Raw genomic sequence first — 19,800 nt, 5'->3', positions numbered from 1 at the left:
TATATTTTCATAACCTATGCAATTCATAATTGAATTTCTACTAATCTGATGTTTTGTGACAGATCGCCCAACCTTAGCAGTGAGGTGAGGCCTGCAGGGCAGGGAAGTTGTTCACAGTTAACTCTGAGGAGGCTTCTCCTCCATCCATTACTAAATTTGTATGTGCTGTAGCTTAGTGTTTATATATGCAAGCTAGACACTAAATTACATTTTTCTCTTTTCTCCCTCAGCAAAATGGTGCGACCAACTTCTACCATGTGGAAGCATTTCCACACTGCAAGTTATTCTGAGAAGGAAATGTGATTTTGCAAATACTGTCAAATGAAATATGCATTTCCAAATGCTACTAGGATGACCAAACACATTCCTGTATGTAAGAAGCGTCCTACAGATGTTAAAAAAATCTTTCATGGGTAAAGTGAGGAGGAGGTAGATCTTTATGCTGAAAGTGCAGATAGCTCTTTCCAGTGTTCTTGCTCCAGAAGTCCTCCTACTGCTGCTGCTTCCTCTATAACATCAGCATCACCAAGGGTTGCCCAGTCAGCATCCTCAAGTAACCAAATATTGCAACCAACTGTATACAAAAGACTCTCAATAGTTTCATATGTAGACAAGATGACACTTGAAGATCAGGAAAAAATTTACCAAGGTCTTGCAAGAGCAGTATATTCTTCTGGGATGCCATTGTCAATAATTGAAAATACATACTGTCAGGAAGCTTTTAAATTACTAAGACCATCATACCTTGCCCAGCAGACATTCTTTGAGCAGGCCTTTTTTAGAGTCAGAATATGAACATGTAATGCAATCTGTGCAAGGAAAAAATCAACAAAGCACTGTCTTGCAGATGGATGGTGTGAATGAGTGAACGATTGTAGCCCTACCTTCCTCTGGACTTTCCTGCCACGACTTAAACAGAAAGGGACAAAAGAGGGTATCGGTGATCTTTCTGGGTTAGGAATCACTAAAGCCACCCAGTTGGTAACTTTTCACAGTGTTGCTTTATTTCCCAGCAGGGTGTTGCACAGTAGCAATAGCCTCGCTAATTACTTTATTAGCAAGGAGAGTCCATGTTGCCGATAAGGTAGCTAGGCACCAGACATTTTACAGATACATTGTAGTGGTTACTGCTATCGTTAATTGCCTTGTTAGCAAGATGCATTCTCCATGTCTTTTTGCATCCGCCTTGTGCCAGGCGTGGTCCTGGCTGCTCTGCCGCCTCCTGCACCACTGATTTTGGCGTTGTAGCTGGTCCCGAGGGTTCGGAGTCTTATGCGAGCTCCTCCTGCCTGCCCATCATCCCAGAGTGACTGTCTTCACCCAGAATTCCCCTGCCGAGTCATTCCATGAAGCCCCGGCTCTTCCCCACACTTGCCAGAGCTGCTGAGATTCCCAGGTATCTAGCTTATGTCAGTTGAGCGATCGTGTTGTCCTGAGTCCCAGGGTCTTGGCGTTCCCCCCTAGATCACCAGGCAGCCTCCTAGTCGTCTTTGTCTTCTGGGGTCTCAGTAGCCTCTAGTCTGGCCCCTCATGCCCGAAGGCAAACTGCATATGTCCCACCACCATATATATACTGGCCGTAGAGGGCTAATCACCCTGCCCTGCCCTGGTTGTGTGATCCTCTTCACCTGGTGGAGTGCATTGGGTCAGTCATGCCTGAAACTGTTTCAGTAACAGGGCTTCCGCCTGAGCCCCTATTACAGATGGATACGTGTGCAGGAAGAAGGAATCATAAACTTGTGTTAATAACACCTCACCCAGTTTTTTACAGAAGCATTGAAACAGGAAAGAACAGACATACTGCAGAGTATATCAGTAGTAAAATATGTGAAATCCTACAGAAGACTGAGAGTGGTAAAGTATTTGCTTTGCTGCCTGACAATGCAAGTAACATGAAAGCAGCATGGAAGATCATAATGGATAAATATCCACATTACTGCAATAGGATGTGCATCCCATGGGCTAAACTTGCTGCTTAATGACATCATGAAATTGGACATTCTGCAAAAGATCTATAGAAGAGCAAAAGAAGTTATAAAACATGTAAAAGCTATTCATATTGTAGTTGCAGTCTTTAAGAAGCAGGAAGAAAAGAATGCAAAGAATAAAATAGTGACACTCAAACTCTGTAGTATAACTAGATGGGGTGGAGTGGTGATCTCATTTTGAAAGTTTACTGAAAAAACAAACTCTTCAAGAAACAGTAAGAATTGAGGATCTTAAAGTATATACAGAAGTGTAAGGAACACTACTTGATGAGGATGTCTTCTGGGTTCAGCTGCAGAACTCCCTGAAAGCTAAAGCCAATTTCTTCAGCAATTGCTGCATCTGAATCAGACAGTGGACTCTTGTCAGACTTTTCTTACCAAATGACCCAGATAAAATCAACCATTTTTAAGAATCTAAGTGCATCTCTGCTTACAAGTCCAGAAGAAAGAAAAGTGAAAGACTTTATTAACAGATGGGAAGAATTTTGTTGCCAATCAATTCTTGCTGCTGCACATCTTTTGGATCCAAGATTCAAAGACAGATGTTAGTGATGATAGCACTCTTACTGCATTTGATTGGAATATAAAACAAGCAACACACTTAACACTTGATGTTGGAAAGGTACTTTCAAATCCTGCAGAATACAGAACATCTTCAGATATTTGGTCGAGGAATGCAATCTGGGACTCTGCCAAGCATACGCCTCCTGCAACATGGTCGTGCAAGGCCTTTGCACAACATAGCCTCTGACTCTTTGTTTCTCACCTGCTTCAGATTATTCCATCTTCTCCAGCATGTGAAAGGAACTGGCCTGTTTGGAAATGCACCACATCAAGAAATAAACTAACATGTGAAAGAGTAGAGAAGCTTGTCTCAGTCTGGGCAAATCTTCAGTTTTCAGAAGATCATAAAAATGAAGGATCAGAAGAAGCCGAAACTGATGATGGTGATAGCTCAGAAAATGAGACTGATTAGACAAAGTTTCATGTAGTGCAATTTGTATTCAATGAGTCTTGGGATTTTCTCCTCTTTCTTTTTTTTTTCCTCAGCTCTTTTTCTAAAAATGACTGCTTTATGTATCTGCTTGACACTATGTAGGAGACTAAGTCCAGAATACATAACAACATTCTTTGTTTTACTATATTGTTGATGGTTTCTTCTATTTTCAACTTTTAATCTTTGCCTGCTTCCCATAAACTGGCAAAAACTAAGAGCTGCTAAGTTCCTTGGAGTTCAGCAGCTTGTAGCTCCATTTGTAACAGAAATTAAAAACATTTTAAAATACATTTAATTAGTACATTTTGTAATTATTGTCTGAACATACTTTTAAATGTTAATAAATATACCAAACATGATAACTTTATGAGCAAACCAAGTTATACATAATACATTTTATATCCTTAAAGTAGCAAAGTGAATTTAGATCAGTAAAGGGTGCTAAGAAAATAAGTATTGCATATATTTCAATTTCCCTCAAAATTCCCATTCCCAAATTTTTTCCCCGTGGCTTCAAAATTTTCAGAAATTTTATATCTCTAGCATAGAGCGAGGTCAGGTCATGAGAGCAACCCCAGTCGCTGGATGCAGTTTAGTATGGGGAGTGGGGGATGGAGATCCAGGGAACTGTCTGGGTGGTGGGGAGCAGGGTGTATGTGGACAGTGGCAGGGTGTGGAGCTGCAGCAGGGCAGGGAGAGTGGGGGAAGGAGGCAGGGGTGGTCCTTTGCCATGGGAAGTTGCATGCCTGGGCCAGCGGCATGGAGCTGGAGCCCATATGCAGGGGCTGGCAAAGAAATGTGTGGGCCAGAATGAAAGGATCTCAAAGCACCCAACAGTGTTGCAGCATCCTGGGTCAGAACTACCACTGTAGACTCTTTTCTTGCAAGTATTGTGAAACTATAGTGCAACAGGCTGCATTTTCCCTTATTTCCAAGACCATTCATCTGGTAAACTGTTGCAGAATCAGCAACGCATTGCTGAGATTCAGAAAATATAAGATTTGGGTTCTGTCTCCTTTCCAGCCTGTACGTTGGCAACAAAAGGTAACTGCTCAAAAGTTTGGCAGTTACATAGGCAGAGTATGACTGCCTTTTGATTCCTTGGGAAGGTCTAGATCACAGACAGTTTGCAGCATTAAGTACTAGTAAAGCTGTTCTTTGGGTTCTGTGAGGTCCCCAAGAAGCAGAAAGCTAAATAAAGTTAAACAGTATAATGAAGTTAAGCAGCTATAAGAGAGAAAACAGGAGAGATTATACTGTATTGTTTAGTCTCTCTTAACTGATTTTATTTATTTATTTATTTATTTATTTTTATGTCTATTATCAGTGTTGTAGTTTAGATTTATAATTTCCTTGAGGAGGAATAACGATCGACCTTGACATATTAAACTGAGTTGTTGTCTAGTGACTCCCAGTTCTGACATTGCTGCTGCTAACATATATTGCTGATGTGCCCTGTGTTCTGGGTGGGGGGCATCAAAATGAAATTCATGTTTAAGACGGGAACACATTTCAACCAGTCTCTGAAACCAGGTTCTTTGATTCTTAAGCCAGAACTTTAAGTGGTATTAACTCTATAATACCAATTTATTTAGTGAGCTTGGTATATGCTGTAGCTTAGCTCTTAAAAAAATGTTCCTAATTGTTGGATTTTGAAAGAAAGGAGACCTGAGTATACTTATGAGGAGACTTTTGTCTTCAAGCCACAGTGTCTCAGTGCCACAGTTAAGGGGCTGATATCAAACAAAAGCATTGCTATTAATGAGGGAACTGTGAACTTAACAATGTGCTATTTTGTTTGTAGTTTGGTTACTGCGTTGCTACAGTTGCATAAAGTGGTGCATTCTGGTCCCTTGCTCTGTTTGATTTGCTATGTGCTTTGGGTTATTTTACTGTTGATCTATTGCATCTTCTTTAACTATCCTAATAACTTAATAAAGCTAAGCCTCCTGCAGCCCTTGCACCTGTTGATATCATAAATGCTTGGTTAGAAAGGGTTCAGTGCAAATGGTGTGATTTTGATCAAGTGAGAATATGAAGTGTAACCTGCTACCATTTGTACTTCCATGCTTCAGTGCTGCAACCTGCATCTTGCTACCTGTTGATAAGAACACAAGACTGATGGACCTGTCAAGTCCAGTCCCCTGCTGTTGCAGGCAAATAGGTCCCATAACCCTCAATGTATCAAGTTTTATCTTGATCTTATTGCTTGTCCATGTTACCTTAAATACCCTTTGTGTCACCACTCTGCCAGCAATCAAGTTCCTCACCTAGTATTGGAAATGCACTGATAGATCATCTTATATCAGATCAGCACCAATAAAAGGAAAAATTAACATTATTGGCAGTCAGCTTTTTTTGACCAGTGTAGCTGATACTATCACCCATGAATGCCTTGTGCATGCAACCCAGCAGCTTGGAAAGCAGCATCTGGCTGGTAAGTTGGGGGGGGAGTGGGGAAGAAAGGAGCATGGGGGGCAGGTTGAGGCCCCCACAGTGAGGGAGGGAGTGGGGCAGGGCAGGTGCTGCCCAGTCAGGGTAGTAAATGCGACCCCACCAGGAGTGGGATGGAGCCGCAGGTGGTAGCCTTCACCCCACACACAAATCTGGAGCAGCACATGTCCCCCATGCCTCCCCTGGGGGTGCATGCAGCAGCAGGAAGCTCTCCTCCTGCCCCCTCCCTCCCACGCTCCCTGAACAAGCCGCCCATGGCTCTGTTCCACCCCTGGTGGGGGTGCATTCATCACCCTGGCTGGGCAGCGTCTGTCCTGTCCCAGCCCCAACTCCAGCCCGGTCTCCAAACTGCCAGGGTGCATTCCTGTAAATTGGCTATTGGGTTGGTATCAGACAATGTGACCGATTTAATAATCGGTCATTAGCATCAGCCAAGAAAATCTTCATTAGTGCACTCTACCTACTACTCTTTCCTAACCCACCTTGCTAAGGAGGGGAATTTGCTTTGTGCTGCCCGCTCTACCTGGGTGGGCTGAATAGTCCTTCCCATTGCAATAATACTGTGCATTAGGTTGGAAACTGGACGCCTGGGGTCTGAGCTAAATTGCTTTTTGGTTTAAGTGTGTGTCCTAGTGATTGATTTACATGTTGTTCAGAGTACATTGCAGCCTTTGCTGTTGCTGGCAAATCTGCAGTGCTGCCTAATTTCAGATGTGTAGCAGCTGAGAAATGGTTTCATTCAAAGCTGGTTTCCTGCAGGATGTTGTACATGGGCCTCCTGTTTATGTATCCTTAGTCAGCTGCCATTATTCATATGAATGCCATATGGTCTCTTTTATTTAATTTCAAAATGGCTAAATTGTCTGGTAAAATCTGTGATCAAAGTTCATGCCAGTGAACCGTGCTTCAGTGCAGGGAAGATTTTCTCTGTCTCATTTTCTCTAGTAGTATTACTGTCGAACATCTGCCCTGAATACATTGGGGTAATTGTGAATACCTCACCACTTCAAAACCTGGGAACAATTTGCTATAAGCAGGTCAAATTAATACAAGACCAAGCCATATAGTTCCCTGAAATTACTCTCCAGTGCTTGTTATCAGCACATTAGTGGTGCTAGTCATATACCACCTCATGCTGCTTAGTAGACCACATGATCTCCAAGGGTGTGGACATACAAACAGTTTATCTTGGGCTAAATAGGGTGGTGCTTCTCTGAGTATCACCTCTTCACAGTAATTCCCTTTGTTTGTGCTCTGACCCTGTGAGAATTGAGAACTAACACATAAAAGCTTCTGTTCTTTCATTGCAGCATGGCTTCCATTTACCTTGGGTAAGAGCACCCATACTAGGCAGTTACTGCGGAACAGCTGATGTCTGCTGAATGCTGCTCATTTGCCCTACACTAAATTATTCATATGTCCATGCCCAAACTAGGTGATGGGGCCACAGGTGAGATCCTGTGGCTGTGTAGTGTTTGGGAGTTTCCCCAGCTTCCTCTTTCTTCAGAAACTTTTTTTCCTTGTTACAGTTCCCTAAATATTACTTTGCAGTTTGCAAGAGTGATGTGGCCTTCATTTCACGCACATTGTAAAGGAAAGAGTGACTTACCAAGTCAGTGATCAAACTGACCATAGGCTTGTTGAGTCATGTAATTAATGCATAAGGGTGAGGGCACAGCCACTGATGATATGCAGTACTGTCAAGGCAATATATAACTAAACATGGGACACGTTAAGTTCTTATTGCAGGACTTGAAGGGTGATAAATTTGCTGTGGGGACATCTGAATAATTCCACTGTATTGGTTATCTTCACAGAACCACTGGCAGACTGATAGGAACACATATCAGCTTGGCAGCATGTTAACCTAGTGCTTGATGAGGTTAGTTTAGGAATATGAGAGGACAAAGACAAAACAGTCCAGAGGTTGGATAATAGGACTGAGAATCAAGCCTCCTGGCTTCTGTTCCCATCTCTGCTACTATCTTGCCGTGTGACCTTAATGTCAGTCAGTCTGTTCCTTGGGCTGCCCATTTGTAATGTTGATATGACATTTACTTCCTTGCTGTGGAGGCTTACCAAATTGTAAGTGCTTTGAAATCTTCCTATAAGCAGCACTACTGAATTGCAAAATAGAATGGTGATCATTATTAAATGCATCTCCAATAGACTGATAGTAAATCTGAAGTGGTAATAGTCTAAATTAGGATCATGTACCAAGTACTATAGAAAGAAACCCAGTACTTCCCTGTCTGGGTAGTAAGTGACAAATGACAAGTCAATAATGCCCTCTGCAAACTGGCTCACTTATTAACCAATAAACAGACTGTTCTGGGCTCTAGTTGAAAAATCTCTCTCTGGAAGGTAACAAATGCTGTATACTATTTTTCCTTCAGCTCTGAGGTGAGAGGCCAGTTAGCAGAGATGGATGAGAAAGCAAACGAGCACTTCCATTAGATAAGGTAGAAATCCACAAGTTGTGAGCTCCTTATCTTTGAGGTTAATTTTATAAGCTTAGCTGAGTGAGCTGCTTTGCTACAAGGAGGTTATAAACACCTCCTTGTATCAAAGCCCAATATCACATGGCCTCACAGAGACAACCCTGTAAGAATGGAGAGCTAGAAGTGGTCAGTCAGTATACTGGCCTTGCATCTCAAGAGAGCAAAATTTATATCACAGGAGGGTGATAATTTTGGTTTGGTCCTATTCTTCTATTTATGCACTTCATCAGATGACCATCCTGGGTTTCTTTGTGCACAGTGATTACCACCAGCCTCTGAGTGTGCATTGGCCCAGCTATGTGGGGAACATTGCTTAGCATCTCTTGCAAAATGGCTTGGATCTCGCTAGTGCCTATAAGGCCTTCATTTTTAGGAATATTAAACTTAACTACAAATGAAAATAATAAAACAACCAGGAATGCCTGAAAGGAACTTGATGTTCCCTCTTCCTCCCTGTCATTATTTCTTGGCCAACTAGCAAACACCAAATCATCTAATATGTTTTTTTTTTCTTGCACTGCAAGGCAAGGTGTTGCAATAGGGAGGGCACCTAGGAGAAGTGGCTTTAATTCCTAGCTTGGCTATTGCTTTGCTGGGTACCACTGGGTGGCCTGTTTCTATCTCTGTTCCTCCATTTCCTATCTGTAGAATGGGGATATTGTAGGCTAATCTCCTTTGTAAAGCCTATTGGAGAGCTACAAATGTAAACCACCATACTGTATGTACTGTGCTACTAGTAGTAGTACAAGAGGGTGGATTTGGTCCTGTCTCCCATCTCTGACCGTAGTGCTGATATGAGTTTGCAGTGACTGTGGCTGCTTTGACTTACCAAGACAAGTCACAGTAGTCCTGTCTAGATGTTGTGTATTCATATTCATTTACTGAGCCCAAAGCACTTTACAGATAGGGAAATGAGGCATGGAAGCCAAGTGACTTTTGCACAGCCGTATAGCAGAAGAGAGAATGGGTTTCCTGTGTTGTCAGCTTGTTTTCTAGCCACTGGATTGTGCTTCTGCCAGGCTGTGGTTAAGAACCATAACTCATCCCAAACCTTCAAAAATTATCATAGATTTTCTTGGCTGTATTGGATGTGGAGGGTAGAAACCCAACTGGGTGAAGTTCTGGCAATATTTAATCCAAAATAAACGAGGGCTGCAAACTTCTGGCATATACAGGTTTCTGGCTTGGATGCAGAAGGGTGTACCCTTTTGTCACTTGTGTGTAGGAAGTTTTCATTGACTCTTTGCACCATTTGGATGCTGTTTGCTGTAGTAAAATGTGTACACAGGAGTTGGTGGAGCAGGGAATTGTCCTGCCAGCACTGAGCAATGTTCAGGGAGACTGTTCAGTGGGAGTACTATAAAGTACATATATTTTAAGAGGTATTACTCCTTGGGAATATAGTAGTTTATTGATTTCCAATGGCCTTCCATTGTCTTAAATTAACATATCTCCCTGCTTCCCCCCGTCTCCACATCACCCAACTCTCCTACATAGCTGTGGCAGTGTGTGAGTGGTCCCATTAAACAGTCTCCCTGAGCATTGTTCAGTGTTGGCAAGACAAAATATATAGATAGATAGATATATTAAAATGTGGATACATTTTAAAATGGAAAGTGGTGAACCTCACAGTTGAGCTAACTACACATTCATGACCTGGCAAGTAACTAGTACTTGTTGCCTTCCAGCTTGCCATGCCATATGGAAATAGTGTCATATCCCCCTTGTTCGGTGGATGGGCTAAAGCTCAGATGATCTTGAGCAATGGATTGTCTGGTTTGCTTGTGATGCTTCATTTGTCCTTTCCAACTATCAGCTTTTTTGCCACCAAATTTGATTTCCAGGGTTGAAACTGTCTACTTTTTGTTCCTGCTACTCCAGAAACTAGATGCCATGAGCTAGAGAACAGGCTATGCTGTTCGGTAGGATGAGAAGAACTCACAAAGCCTGTGCTTCTAACGGCCCTTAAAAACCAAGATGGGAGTGATGAGGCTTAAATCATCATCTTTTTAAAAAGGCTTGGGCCAACCTTCAGTTGACAGCAGCATGTATGTGTCTGTTGTGAGCAGTCCCAGTCAACCCGCTCAAGACGTGTGGGACAGACTTGGCATGTCTTCCTCTTTCTGATTTTGTAAGCCAAGTTCTCACTACCCATGTAAAACCAAAACTAAAAAAAACAGTCTACAGAAAGAGTGAGGACAACTTGTCTACCCTTTTGGGAGTGGGAAAGGGAGGTGGGCCTTTCAGAGGAGGGAAACAAGCCCAGCTGCTGAGCTTCCATGACTACTAGAGGGAACCTGATATGACTGCTATGGGGGGGCCCCGCTGCAGCCTCATACAGGTGGGTCTCAGTTGCAGCTTGCCAATCTTTATTAATGGTTGAGCTGTGTCTGATTGTCTAAGCTTATCCTAAAATGAAGACCTGTCCATAGCTTCCCAGTAAACTGACAATATGGAGCATTGAAATACTTCTGTTGGCTTTCTCTGGGCATTGGATCAGGTGCTTTCAGGTTGGCAGAGAACACTTAAATAATCCTTTTTCTTTGATTAATAGTACCACCAAGCTTTTGGGCAGGAACATCATGTCTAAAGACTTTTAAGCTGACCAGTAGGTACTTCATCTTGGTCTACTGACTTTTATTTTTTTGCTAGAAAGAGTTTCAAGATATGTGCTCCTGCTACTACAGCTGACCAGTGTCTCTTCTGAAGAGTTAGAGGGGTAATGCAATGCATTTGGAGCAATCCTAAACTCTGGAATATAAGTCTGGTTGTGTTTTGCTGACTGGGCTAATCTAACATGGATTTCATAACATGGATCTAAATTTCATTTGATTGAAATTGTCCAGGGTCCTTGGGTGCCTCCTACCTGACTCCTGGAATCGGGCAAGAGGAGAACCAGTACCAGCGTGAGGTCAAGCAGGGAACAGGCATTAAGCATGCTCTGTAAATGCACGGCCAATTCTAATTTGATGCCTCAGTGAATATTTTCTTTCTGGCACCCCTCCCCCCCAAAACAAACAAACAAAAAAACAACAACCCCAAACAAACAACCCCCAAAACCCCCAAAAATGAAAAACAAAGCATTCTCTTAGCTACCACAAAGTCTGGCATTCCAAGGGAAATTTGACTTTGAGAAGTGAACATATCTCTGTTTTTGTCTTGTGTTTAAAGGTTGTGACTAGGAAAACTTTTTGTTTTGATTAGAACAAAATGCTTTCAGCCTGCCGTGGCTGTAAGGGACTTGGATGGGTAACTTCATTCAGTGGAACTCCTTTCTAGTCGGTCACATTAAAGATGATGGCTGGTGTGGTGGAAAGTTAGCAGGCTTGTTCATTTGTCATCCAGGGCTGTTTTTTGTGAACGGCTTCCATTCCACCAGCCCTGTATTTAAAAAAAAAAAAAAAAAAAAAAAATAGTTACATCACCACCATGAGGCTTCTGCTATGTGCTTTAAATGATTGCTTTACGTGTGGAAAAATTTAAGTCTTTTTTTATTTATTTTTTCTGCTACCTGGAAATCTGTGGGGAATAGCAGGTGTTCTGCTATTCTTGGTCCACAAGCTCCATCTGTCTTCCAGATATCTATTCTTGTTGGAGCATTTGCTTTCATCGTAGACCTCACTTTTTAAGGATGGACAGCCCAGGGACTTCCTCCTGGAGATTAATACCAGGTCTTTCTGTGATGATGGATGATGGGCAGATTATGGTGGAGGGTTTTTTTGTTTTTAAATTCCCTCTGTACCCAGCAGCCCCCACACGCCTAAGAATCAACCTTCTGTTTGTGAGAGTATACAACAGCAAAATCCTTGGAATATCAGTAACTTATAAATTTTGCTTTTGCAGGAGTTATGAAAACAAGTAGAATTGAAAAATGAGGGAACCAGCAATGTGAAATATTAAACTTTATTAATCTAGTAAAACAAACTCTGCCCAGATGAGTTTTGAGCATTATACTTGCCCCTAAGTCTTGCTTGTCAACTGTTGTGGCTTTACAAACATTTGCCTGTTTTTAAAAACTGTTTTTCTGTTTAATGCTGTTGTAAAAGTGACCCACACTTGATCATGAGATAGTCATGCACATTATGTGTCTGCAGAATTAAGTGCTGACTAGTCAGAGAAAAGGTTATTCAGAATTGTTGACAAAAGCACTTTGGATTATAGGCAAAATGTTTCATTCTCTGTTATACTCATCTCATGTGGCAATAGCAGGTTAAAAAAAGTTGAATGTTGAGTTAATGGAGTCGTCTTAAAAGAGCAAAACAAACCTTTATATGTGAGGTTGAAAATGGAAGGTAGCATATCCAAGTGAGAGAGCCTGAGCATTGGGCGTCAGGGGGACCTCCTATATTTTACTCGATACTAACTTCCTCTGTGGCTTTAGTTGGTTCTTTAGCCTCTTTCTATCTGTGCCTCTCCCCTCCAACTCCACCCCTTGTAATATATAGCTCTACTTAACAGGGGTATTAAAAAGGCTAATGCTGGTGAGATGTTTTAGAGATGAAAAACCCCCTATGTATAGATGCTAAATTTTATTCCTGCTCTTGTTAGTATATATTTTATTAGCATAGAAAATATATTTAAAATGTAGCATAATACAGTAAAATCTGTTATTCGGCATTTCACCAACTGGAATTACTGTATTAACGGGAGTTTCCAGCTGGTTGGCCAGATGCGGGGGGGGGCAAGGGAAAGTTTGCATGTGGTGGTAGCTGCCTCTGCCCACCACCCTGTGCTGCCACCGCTCCATTCCACGTTATCTGAAAACTCTGTTGGATTATTTCAGATAATCTATGTTTTTTTCATCTAGCCTTTCTTAGCACTTATCCTGGTATTTGCAAGGGTGGATGTACTGAGGTCTTTTACAATGACATTATAGGGTTTAATTGTCCTTCAGCTTTTCTAGCTATTTTTTTCAGGTGAATGGCACCCTGGTCATCACTTCCTCTGTCACACACATCCATCTAAACAAGACTTTACTTTCTGCAATGCATCCAGATCTCAAACTGGAAATCCTCAGTTGCTCGTTGAATTCCAGTTTCATTGCTGGCCTTCTGCCAGCAGCAGAGCTGGCACAGAGCTTTCCTAACCGCCAGGCTGGAAATCTAAACAAAGGAGGATCTGCTCAAAAGTCCTTGTTTCTTCTTGTTTGCTTTTGTTATGTCAAAGATTAGAAAGAGGAAAACATCCATGTTGCCTGGGTCAAACTGAACTGCAGCCCAGGGACAGCTCCCTTCCCAAATATCGTCACAACACCTAAACCTCCTCCAGCTTGTTGCTCAGGCCATTGGAGCCTGTGCTTGGTAAAGCCCAGAGAAGGAACGTGAAGGTCAGTTGATTGAGGTGGGTAAAGATGAGCTGAACAGACCAGTTAAACTCCCCAAGCTGCAACCTGCCTCTGTTTTTGCTTTCCCCTTCCCGCATCTCTTCTCTTCTAGTTCACGTTTGTAGTCATCAGCATGCTACCAGGATTCTTCCACTTCAGTAACTGGTTAGTAGTGAACAGATTTGTGTTTATTTTACATAAGGAGAAAAAGCAAGTTTCATAGGATGTGGAGAGAACTTCTGTCTCACCTGTCTCGTGTTTCAGCCATTTTAGTAGATATTCCCCTTGCTTACATATATACCAGAACATGCTCTTACAATAGCAGGTGGTTGTTCTGCTGCCCTTGTATCCAGTGATCCCCACCAAGGGGTCAAGATGGTCTTTGGAAGTACCGGTATTATTCCCATGAAATAAGTACAAAGCTTTTTGGGTTTCTCTGCACCCCACCCCACATTGCAAATATATGGGAATATCTGGGGGATCTGGTTTAATGTGGATGATGGGAAGGAGTATATGCTCACATGACTGGAGTGGTAAGGCAGAGACTAGGGGAATAACACCAACGCATGCATGTGGGAGCTGTTGAGCCTCTAGGATTTCTGTTGATCTGGCCATAGGATGGTGTTCATCTTCAGTGGAGTTTATACAGCCGTTCCCTATCAAAGGATGGAGGACTTGCCATGAGCAGATGATAGTGACTTGGCACAGCCCTTTGTCCTGTGAACATTTTGAAGAAGAGAGCTCTACTTCATGCACTGAAGATGACATTTTCCTTTGGTGATTGTTAAAGGTTAACTTCCTAGGACTCTTATTCCTGTTCCAAGTCCTTTTGTTTACACAGGCAATGCATGCCTTCATTGTTCTGCATTGGCAGCCTCTGTATTTTACCATTCCTATGCACGTAGGCTTTCAGGTTGCCTGAGGGACAAGAGCAGGACAGCAGGAGTACCTGAAGTGAGTTTGGTGCCAAGGAATTTCCTGTTCCTTGGTAAATAAAGCCTCTCTCTCAGGTACTTCTGTGCGTGCAAAGATGCTGTTTATCTGGCTGCCATGGTGTGCAGATCAGGTCAGCTCATTGTTTTGTGAAATCCTAGAATAACTTACATTGGGCTTCTTAATGTCTGGTGGGTTGCTTTTTTATAGCACTTTACCTTCATGGTATGTTGATCTTCCTGCTAGTTGGCAGGGGTGGTTAGTCTGGTGTGTTTCCTTCTACCAGGAAGATGAAGAGCTGGCTACTGGAAAATAGCTTTGAAGTGCTTCTCTTTCAAGCTCCTACCTTCAGTGGAATGGACTTGGTACCATTCCCTTGCTCAGTGATTGGGTGAATTTTTTTTAATTTTATTTTTTTAAATATATTTTTATAATTTTTGTTAGGAACAGAGCACCATACAGCATACAATGGGGTACCAAAGAGAATATAAGTCCCCAACTCTGGAAATGCGAAGTGTAGCCTGGGCCAGAACAATACAGAAAGTAATGTTAACTACAAGAAGGTAAAGAGACTGTTGTTGAGCATCAGAGTGCTTCATGAAAGCTGGTGCTTTACGGAAGGATCAGAAGAGAACAAGGAGAGATGTTTTACAACATCGGAGGCTGGTCTGAGTGTAAGGGTCGAAGTGAAAGATGATACGAGGTTGGGAGTGGGATGAGTGGGCAGAAGGGTAAACCAAATCTGCGCTGTGTCCTGATGAGTTTGAATTTGATGCAGTAAAGCAGCTAGTAGAGATTTGGAGAGTGAGAACTGTGAAGTGGTTACCACAGAGTAAACAAAGAGTTAATACACACTCCAGGAAATCTTCAAGATGACTGCTGTTGTTTTATAGAGCTATCAAGCCATAATACAGATGGTGGTTGTGTCAAATTTCAGATTCCTGCCTTGCTCGGTCTATTTATCTTGGGTATGTATGTGACTCCCATGCTGTAATTCAGTTATGTGTACTGGATTTATCCTTTATATAGTGCCTTTCTGAAGTAGGGGATTGCTACTATCTCTGTCTTACAGACAGGAAACTGAGGCACAGAGAAACTACATAACCTGGCCAGGGTCCCACAGGAAGTACATGGCAGAGCAGAGAACTGAAACCAAGTCTCCTAAGTCTTGGGCCAACCATTGAACTGTCCTTCCTTTGGAAAAGGCCTTTGTGAACAATACACCTGCAGGGACCAGCATTTAACTTGTATTTGAAAATTCTGTGGGGCATGTTTTCAGACGTCTCAACCTATTTTATGCTCTTTAAAAGAGTGAATGTGGCTTTTTCTCTCTGCAGCGTTTGAGAGAATCTAACCAACTGCATCGTACCTTCCCCTAGTGTAGTAGGTGATGTCAGGGGAGTTCATTCTTTCAGCTAGTCTCTGACACTTTTGTGGTCAGGAGAAAAGAGCTTTTTACCTGTTTCATGCTTATCTGCTCCGAGTGAAATCTTGGATCCCAGCTTTCATTTGGAGAGGAGCCTTGTAGCCAGGGACAGCATCTGCAGGGGTAGCATGTGGCAGCTGTTTAAGTTTGACTGCTTGCGACCTCACTGTGGAGCTGGCCCAGTGCCTTTCTTTTTTTGGGTGGTGGTAAAGACTCGTGCAGTGTAACATACACCCCTCTGAGTAATTTGTTTGGTAATTCTAAGAGAGGTATTAAATATGTAAGAGCATGTGGTGCCACATAGCATGTCAAGGGCCTGTGAAGGAAAGCCATCTGTGTGATCTGAGCAATGCAACAGAGCTGCTAAACTACCCCTGGCTCCTCTTCAGTTCTGAAGAATAATCCCTCTGCAGCAAGCAGTGAATTACATATATTCATTCAGCAGCAGGAAAAGACTTGTTGGTGCCAAAAAACAACTTGCCCTCTCCATATTTGGAGCAAAGTCACATGTTGGGAATCGCATGTCTTCATTTTCCTGCCCCCCCCCCCAAGTATCCAGCACTGTCCTCAGCACTACCTTGTGGTGTCCTGAGTACCACTTCTAGTATAGTACATAAGGAAAAACAGAAATTATTGGAACATGTACTATGTAAATAGATTTGGAGAAATGAACAGAAGTTAAGCTAGGACTGACTTGGAAATGGCATTGAAGAATGAAGGCAACTTTATTCTGGGAACATCTTGTCTGTTTCTAAATTGTTCTGCATTTGTGGGACCTGGTTGGGTGGCCTCCCATAGCAAGGGTCTGAAGAGCTTTTCTGCAGAGACGTAACAAGATGGATGCCTACAACTAGCACTCTGAAAACTCTACCATGTCTCAGTGAAGCAGCATGATCGCCTGCCGACTTGTTTTCTGTTCTGTTCTTATCGTTTGGTTCCTAACTTGGGCAGTCAGCACAGCTTGAGGATAATAATAAAAATAATGTTAAAAAACCCGTATTAGTTCTGAACTTCTCCTCAAAGCATATTGATGCGCATATTCTGTTTAAACTCACTTGATGCAATTACAAGGCTGACCTCAGTACAACAGTATGTCATCGTTCTCTTTTTCTAATGGTTATTCCTGGCAACTCTCACAGCTGCTGTTGTGGCGCTTTGCCACTGGTACGCTGCTGTGCTGATGTGGTTGTGGAGCGTGTTACAGCACTGGTGGTGAATATATGCTAGGATGTTGCTGTCCTAAATACTGTCTGCCATAATATATGCATTCCAGTGACCAGAAAGTCTAGGCTTTCTCTGGAACAATAAAGGCAGCCTGTTGGCTTTTTCTTGGAGAGGAGCTAGCAACTGATTGAATAGGGTTTTAAACCTTTAAGTCTTATGCTCTTTCCCCTTAAATTTCTACTTTTTGTGCTCTACAGGTAATCTGGCAGCAGCTTTAACCCTCTTATTGTTTTTCAGGAGTATATTGATGCTCACCCTGAAACCATTATCTTGGACCCCCTTCCTGCTATCCGGACACTGCTGGACCGATCCAAATCTTATGAGCTTATTCGTCAGATAGAGGCCTACATGCAAGGTAGGCAAGCAACTTTCACCCCTGAAAAATATGCGCTTAATAGTATGGGTTGGTAGAGGAAAGCGCATGGGATTCAAGGAAGCTAGGTTCATGAAAGCATTCCTGGTGGGTAGGCCCCTTGCATTCAATGAGTCATAGAAGCCCAAACACTTGACACATTCCTTTGTCACACGGTTGTATTCTGAGGTCCAGGATTTTTGTTTACAAATGCCTGAGACTTGGGGTTCAGCCTAGTTAAACTTAAGGTGCAAGTTTAATAGGGAACAGATTTATTACACTGAAGCATGGGAAAAATCTCCAGGAAACCATTGTCTTTTTATATACATCAGTAAATTGAAATTACTCTGCACACTCTGACAGCTGATCATGGGAATGCTGAGGCCTGGATTTAGGAAGGGATTATTAAAGGAGAAAAAGTTCCTGGAGGGCCTAAAAACAACCAAGCTGTAAATGGAGACAGTTTTATTTGAGGAATCTTGGAAACTTTCTGCACATGTTGTTGCTAGAGATGGAGACAGATGCAATTCTGGTGTTGGCTACTTACCTACAATAGATGTGCTTGTTTTTCTTTTTATTGTCACCATTTGAGTTGTATTTCCATGCTTAGAAGGAATGCTTTTGGGGCTCAGATGATTCTTTTAATTTGTTACCTTTCTCCTTTTATTTTTGCCATGTAACCTGATGTAATGAAATACTGATTCCAAGGATTTTAGTTTCTTGAGCTTTTTTGTTTAGGTCCCTTCTAAATAGCTCTCACAGTTGATTAAAACAAAAACAAAAAAAAAAAGAAAATTTTATCCTGCCTTCAATGAGAATGATGAGCTATAGTTTTCTTATGGTTATTAATATTTAGTGAGTAAACAACAGATAATTCTTGAACCAGTTCCTGCATTTAACCTGAGTAGCCTTTGCATGTTCTAAAAGCAGCTGTTCCAAGAATTGTTTTTTTTTCATGGTGGGGGAAAAAACTGCTTCCTATTAAAATGTGTTCCAGTGTGATTATTTAGCTAGTTGTAATGTCTGTGTAGTTCTGTTACTGTTTTGATTTCTAGGTCAAACTTCCCCCAGGGCTATATTTGTATTTTTATGCCTGGGGATGTGTGTCTATGTGGCTTCTACTCGTCTGTCTGGCCCCTTCAGCCTGGTCCTTGAGAGTCTCCCAAGCATGTAAAAAGAAAAGAAAGAACAGCAATCTCCCTCCCAGTTTCTCTCATCCTTGTGTGTGTGTGTGTGCGCACATGCCCGTGTGCACTCCTAAACTGGGCCTCTAGTCAATGGGCAAACAACATAGAGACTGGATCTTCCTGTTTGTGTTCACGGTGAACTTTCCTTAAGCAGATGGCCTCTTAATTTTGTATCGGTACAGGCTTTCTCAGTGCATACAGCTTTATTCCTAGATATATTGGCTTATAAGGAGTGAGTTGGGGGTCCACAAATGTATCGGTCAGTAAAGCTTAATCTGCATCTGAAACCCTTTTTTAATGGGGTTGTCTAGAAGGCACAGCTCAAAGTCAAACAGGTGTATCCGTAAATAACGTGGCTGTTGTAACACTTCCATCTTCTATAGACTGGGTTCTTTAAAATGGAAGTCATCTTAATATTTGACTACAACTAGTGGATTCTTCAGTTAAAGATGTCCTGTTGCACCACGGGATGTACCATGATGGGTGGTATAGTCCAATTTTGTGAACACAGAGTTGGAATAATAGGGGTGGAAGAGACATCTGGAAGTCCCCTACTCCAACACACTTCCCAAGACAGGATCATCCCTGTCTAAACCACCTAAGCCTATCAGACTTGCCTGGGGCCATGGGCTTGTTCTGGACTGAAGTGTTCTTCATGGATTGGATCCAGCCTGGGGCATGGGGGTGGCTGCCATGGTGACTGCACTGGCAGTGGCTCTGGGGGTAGCAGTAGGCTTAGAGATGGGGAGCCCTGCAATGGCAGAGGCCTGGGGGTGCAACAAAGATTCAAGGGCAGCTGCAGTGAATCAGACTTCCTGGCAATGACTATATTAGCAAGGCCAAAGGGCGCTGCCTGCGGAAGCAGGACACATCCTTCAATTTCTGGTAGCCTGGCAGTAGCCCAATTGGCCAGATGGAGAGACTCCATAGATCATATGTTTGACACTTGTAGTCTAACCTGCTCTTAAATTTCCAAAGACTGGAGATTCTGTAGTTTCTCTAGGTAGCTTGTTCCAGTACTTAGCCAAACTCATACTTGAACAGTTTTCCTCTTCTGAAGTGAACATAAGAAATGTAGAAAGTGTAGCTACAAATATCCTTAAGGAAGTCCATTTCATAAAGAATCTATGCACATGCTATATACCCATACTTTAGGTCAGGGGCGGGCAATTATTTTGGTTGGAGGGCCACTTAATAAGTTTTGGTGAGCTGTCAAGGACCACATGGCTAACGCTACCCCCTGACAGCTGCCCTACCTCCTGGTTGCGATCTTGGGACCAGAAGTCCTGCCCCTAACCCCTGACTCTTATCACCAAAAGTTCTTCCTATAGTTTCATAGTAGCTAGAGTCGGAAGGGACCTAGGTAGATCATCTAGTCCGACCCCCTGCCTTGGCAGGAAAGAGCACCGGGGTCA

General features: G+C 42.4%; 1 protein-coding gene and 1 long non-coding RNA gene across 2 annotated transcripts in view; one reads left to right on the top strand and one right to left on the bottom strand.

Annotated features, from left to right (window-relative positions):
- The window catches only part of LOC109321706, a 17,932-nt gene extending 17,693 nt beyond the window's left edge, over window positions 1-239 (bottom strand). Inside the window, exon 1 of the long non-coding RNA XR_002104147.1 lies at window positions 73-239. This is a non-coding gene — a long non-coding RNA (uncharacterized LOC109321706). The remainder of the gene's footprint in view (window positions 1-72) is intronic.
- The window catches only part of ITPK1 (inositol-tetrakisphosphate 1-kinase), a 225,481-nt gene that overhangs the window by 121,167 nt on the left and 84,514 nt on the right, over window positions 1-19,800 (top strand). The window contains exon 4 of the mRNA XM_019552441.1: window positions 17,084-17,201. Coding sequence (XP_019407986.1) covers window positions 17,084-17,201 — 118 coding nt within the window. The remainder of the gene's footprint in view (window positions 1-17,083; window positions 17,202-19,800) is intronic.

The sequence above is a fragment of the Crocodylus porosus genome, unplaced genomic scaffold (assembly GCF_001723895.1).
Source record: "Crocodylus porosus isolate Cpor-Errol unplaced genomic scaffold, CroPor_comp1, whole genome shotgun sequence".
In the NCBI taxonomy this organism is placed as follows: Eukaryota; Metazoa; Chordata; order Crocodylia; family Crocodylidae; genus Crocodylus; species Crocodylus porosus.
Note: the sequence above shows the minus strand (reverse complement) of the source record. Positions and strands in the feature narration are given on the sequence as shown.